A 4,122-nucleotide genomic window follows, 5' to 3' on the forward strand; every position below is an offset into this window, starting at 1 on the left:
AAATCATTCAATAATAATGTGCACACATTATTCCTTCAGTATGAACGAAAATTGACTAGAATTCAAAATCATGAGTTGCACTAATTTCAATTTGAACAATTATAATACAAACAAATGCATTTGATTTAGAAGAAGCAAAATATCACCATAGTATAAGAACATGAGTATTCACCTTGATGATGGACGGTCTGCTTACCCTTAAAATGTATTATTTATATCAAATTATTACTTATAAAATATCTTCTTTGATTCATTGTTTCCTCTTATATCTCTGTTCGACGTTTTGATTCTTTTCTGATGATGGACGGTCTGCTTACCCTTAACATGTATTATTTATATCAAATTATTACTTATAAAATATCTTCTTTGATTCATTGTTTCCTCTTATATCTCTGTTCGACGTTTTGATTCTTTTCCCAGTAGAAGAAACGAAACATAGTCTGTCCTCATATTATCATTCCCTCACTATTCCACAACCTCACCTCTACTAGATCTGCTTCCTAAATACCTTCTTGGAGCTCTAAAACGATATCAGAGAGAGTTAGAGAGCTTAAGTGGAGAGAGAATGACACATGTTTGCCTTATTAGGAAGATTGCTTTTGTCTAAGTGGAATTGAATCTTGATTAAAATGAAAATGAAAATGGGCGAAGGAGAAGGGTGCAGTTATGTGCTCTTTGATCTATTCACCATTTTTCCAAAGAAAAAAAATAGTAAATTATTGTCAGCTAGTGGTGAAATATTTGAAGAAATAAATGCTGTTGGTGGATCCTATGATGGTCGAATTGGAGAAACTGCTACAACTCCAGGAAAATCTAAGGAAGGCGGTGATTCCAATGGATTGGGTATCAATAAGAGGGAGAGCTGATGTGTATTGCCTAATACTGCTGAGGATACGAACTGTAAGGAACTTGAATGGGGAAAGAAGATTGCCCATGGGGAGAGCCACTGTCATTGAGGGATAAGGAACATGGTTCTGCCTTGGGTGGCTTCACCTAGAGCCATCAGGCTTTGTGCTGCACGAAAATGTGTGTGCTAGCAAACCAATTGAAATTTTGTATGTTCATTGAGATCAAAGAGTTTTGTAATTATATATGTTTATGAAGTTATCCTCTTTGGGCATGAATGGGAAGGGGTGAATAAAATTGAACCTTCTTTATTATAATTTGAGAAAGATTTATGTTATCTCAAATACTTTTCTGGCATTGAAATGGCTCATTTGAGGATTGCTGTTCCTATTTTCCAATGAAAGTATGTTCTTGTTGTGTTAAACAAAACATGGATTCTTGGTTCTTGGTTGGCTCACCCTTATATTGATCCAACAACAAAAAAATGGAGACTGAAGTATGAAGCCATCACGTGGATGAATGTAGATAAAAGAAATTTGTCGTTAAGCTCATTTATCTTTCTCACACGACTAAACATCTATTTTACCATGAGCATGGCAAACCGTTTCATGAATTCCCTTGGAGGAACACTTAGTATTGTAGTTTGCTTTAGCTAAATGCTACTTGCTCATGTTTTAATAGCCTTGTTATCCAAGCCGTGAAACTCAAATTGGCATTTTATCAAAGTAATCTATGAAGTCAACTTTTTTTCCTACAAATCAAGCTGAGGATTATATTTTTAAGTGAAAGCGAACCTATAAAGAATTAATTGATGGCTTTTTTTTTTCCAAACTGCTTTCGCTTGGAAAGATAACTGAGTGTAAACAGACAATGCATCTAGCTCCAAAATTGTTATTTCCCTTTCAGTGCTATTCAATGTGTCACCATTGCTTTACATTTAATTTCAGAGCTTAAGTATTTCAATCATGTGGAGTCACGTTCTTGATCCATTCTTTTAATTGGAAAATAGCAAACAAAAACTGCATAGTTTTTTTTGGATTTAAAAATATTCAGATTTATAAAGTTTAGCATTCTGTTTAATTTTAAAAACTATTTGGGCCTATGAAATTTATGCTGCTCAATCATGATGTTCTCGAGTTATTTTTTGGTAATTTCTTTTTGATGTTCTTTTCATGGTTGCATTTCATATATAAGTTGATTTTATGTCTTATTTCTATTTATCAGAATTCCCTACAGTTTTCTTCTGTTGTTCAGCCTTTCAATGTAAACTAGAATAGTGGGGAGCGAAATTTCTTGCTTCATTTTTTAACCGGTATTGTTTACTTTCATTTTATTTTGATAATTAATGTTTTATAATATAGGGTTCAACAAGAGTCATCAGATGGGGCTGAAAGGAACCGTTTTCTTGTCAATTATGTTGACTACACATTCGATGATTTTGGCGGCCAACCAGCTTCAGTTTATCCCGGTTTATGTACAGTTTGGGGAAGCTTGGCTCGGAGTAAGGTTAGATTCAGATTGAACTGGTTAACAGGCATCATTTTCCTTTGTGTTGGTTACTTGTGCAATCTACATTGCAAAGAGAAAATTGTCAAAATAGCCGCTTTACTTAATACAAGGATCATTTTAGTCTCAGCGTGTAAGAGTGCCAATTTAATCTCTATAATTTTTTAATAGAAACTGAAAGAGTTTCCACGAAGGACTATTTTAACCCCTATTAAAAAAGTATGAGGATTATTTTTATTCTTTTATAAATTCTATGACTAAAATGACCACTTATAAATTGCAATTGATATTCATTCTCTTTTCATGGAATAATTGCTTGGTTTTCAGCATGCTTCATTTAAAGAGCTCCGCGTTCTGCATTATTAGTTCAGGATTTTATATTTTTGATTGCTGACTTTTATAACTTTGTCTCTGTAGATATCTTTTTATGTATGCTGGATTAAACATTGTTATTTAGAAATTTTTTTACTTTGATAAAAAAACAAGAGAACAACTTACGCCTTTTGAGTTTCTTCATTGGTCAAATTTTTTACTTTTCTTTTTTCTTGTACAGTGTCAAAATAGCTCCCTAACTGTTTATGTAGAGTCATTTTAGTCCCTATAAAATTATCAATTTAGTCCCTAGACTTATTTCAGTACCAATTTTAAAAAATTAGGGATTAATTTACTATCTTTGTAGGTTTTGGGACTAAAATGATCTTATGTAACCAGTTGGATTATTTTGACACTTTCTTCACTACTTTGTAACCAGTCGGATTATTTGGTATACTATTTTGTGTGCAGGCCAAGGGACGGATTATTTTGACACTTTCTTCATTACTTTTAAGATATTGATTTTTATATTTATTTGGTATACTATTTTGTGTGCAGGCCAAGGGATACAGGGTTGGACCGGTTTATGATGATGTTTTGGCGATGGCTTGGTTCTTCTTGGAGCTTATTGTCAAGTCAATGGCATTAGAACAAAACAACATTCATTCACACAATATTCCTGCAGGTAATTTTTATGTGGTTTTTTTTAGAATTTCTTTATCAGTTAATTATCATAGCCTTGAATCAAATGCTCTTTTCATGCTTGTTTAGCTGTTTATCTTTTTTTTTTTTTTGGAAATAAATGTTAATTTGGATTTTTCTTGTATTTGAATGTTCTTTGTCCATATTTTAGCATATACTATTTTTTTTCCTTGTCTGCCATAAATTGATCAAAATTTAGAAAATGTTTGTTCCGAAAAAATCAGATTGGTTCGTCAATTCCTCAATGGCGGCCGACAACGACAGTGGTGGTGTTGGGGGGGGGTGTGGGGCGGGGGGGGGGTCGGGCAGTAGGCCAACAACATTGGTGCCCTGCAGCGGTGGCCAGCGAGCAGCGGTGATGCCCGACAACAATTTATTTACATAAGCTGTCAATACAATTTTACATTGAATTTCAATTCCTTTAGAGCAACAACAACAATAAAGCCTTAATCCTACTACATGGGGTCGGCTACATGAATCCTTTTTCTCCATTGTGTTCTATTTAGTGTCATATTTTCATTTAGTTCTAGTAAATTAAGATCATTATTTATACAATAAGCCCAAGTCTTTCTAGGTCTACATCTGCCTTTCTTAACACAAGTCGAATCTAAAACCTCTACTCTCCTAATCAGATCATCAGATGGTCGACGTTTAATGTGACCAACCCATCTAAGACGACTTTCTCTAATTTTTTCCGACACGGGAGCTACAAAAACCTTATCAAGGATATATTCATTTCGTATTTTTTCTCTAAGT

At 33.7% G+C, this 4,122-nt stretch overlaps 1 protein-coding gene across 1 annotated transcript in view; it reads left to right on the plus strand.

Annotated features, from left to right (window-relative positions):
* The window catches only part of LOC110027791 (guanine nucleotide exchange factor SPIKE 1), a gene marked incomplete at its 3' end in the record, with an annotated part of 66,286 nt that extends 62,937 nt beyond the window's left edge, over positions 1 to 3,349 (plus strand). The window contains 2 exon segments of the mRNA XM_020729356.1: positions 2,208 to 2,352; positions 3,223 to 3,349. Of these exon segments, the coding sequence (XP_020585015.1) occupies positions 2,208 to 2,352; positions 3,223 to 3,349 (272 nt within the window).
* Between the last annotated feature and the right edge of the window lie 773 nt (positions 3,350 to 4,122).

This window comes from Phalaenopsis equestris, unplaced genomic scaffold, assembly GCF_001263595.1.
Source record: "Phalaenopsis equestris unplaced genomic scaffold, ASM126359v1 Scaffold000448, whole genome shotgun sequence".
In the NCBI taxonomy this organism is placed as follows: Eukaryota; Viridiplantae; Streptophyta; class Magnoliopsida; order Asparagales; family Orchidaceae; genus Phalaenopsis; species Phalaenopsis equestris.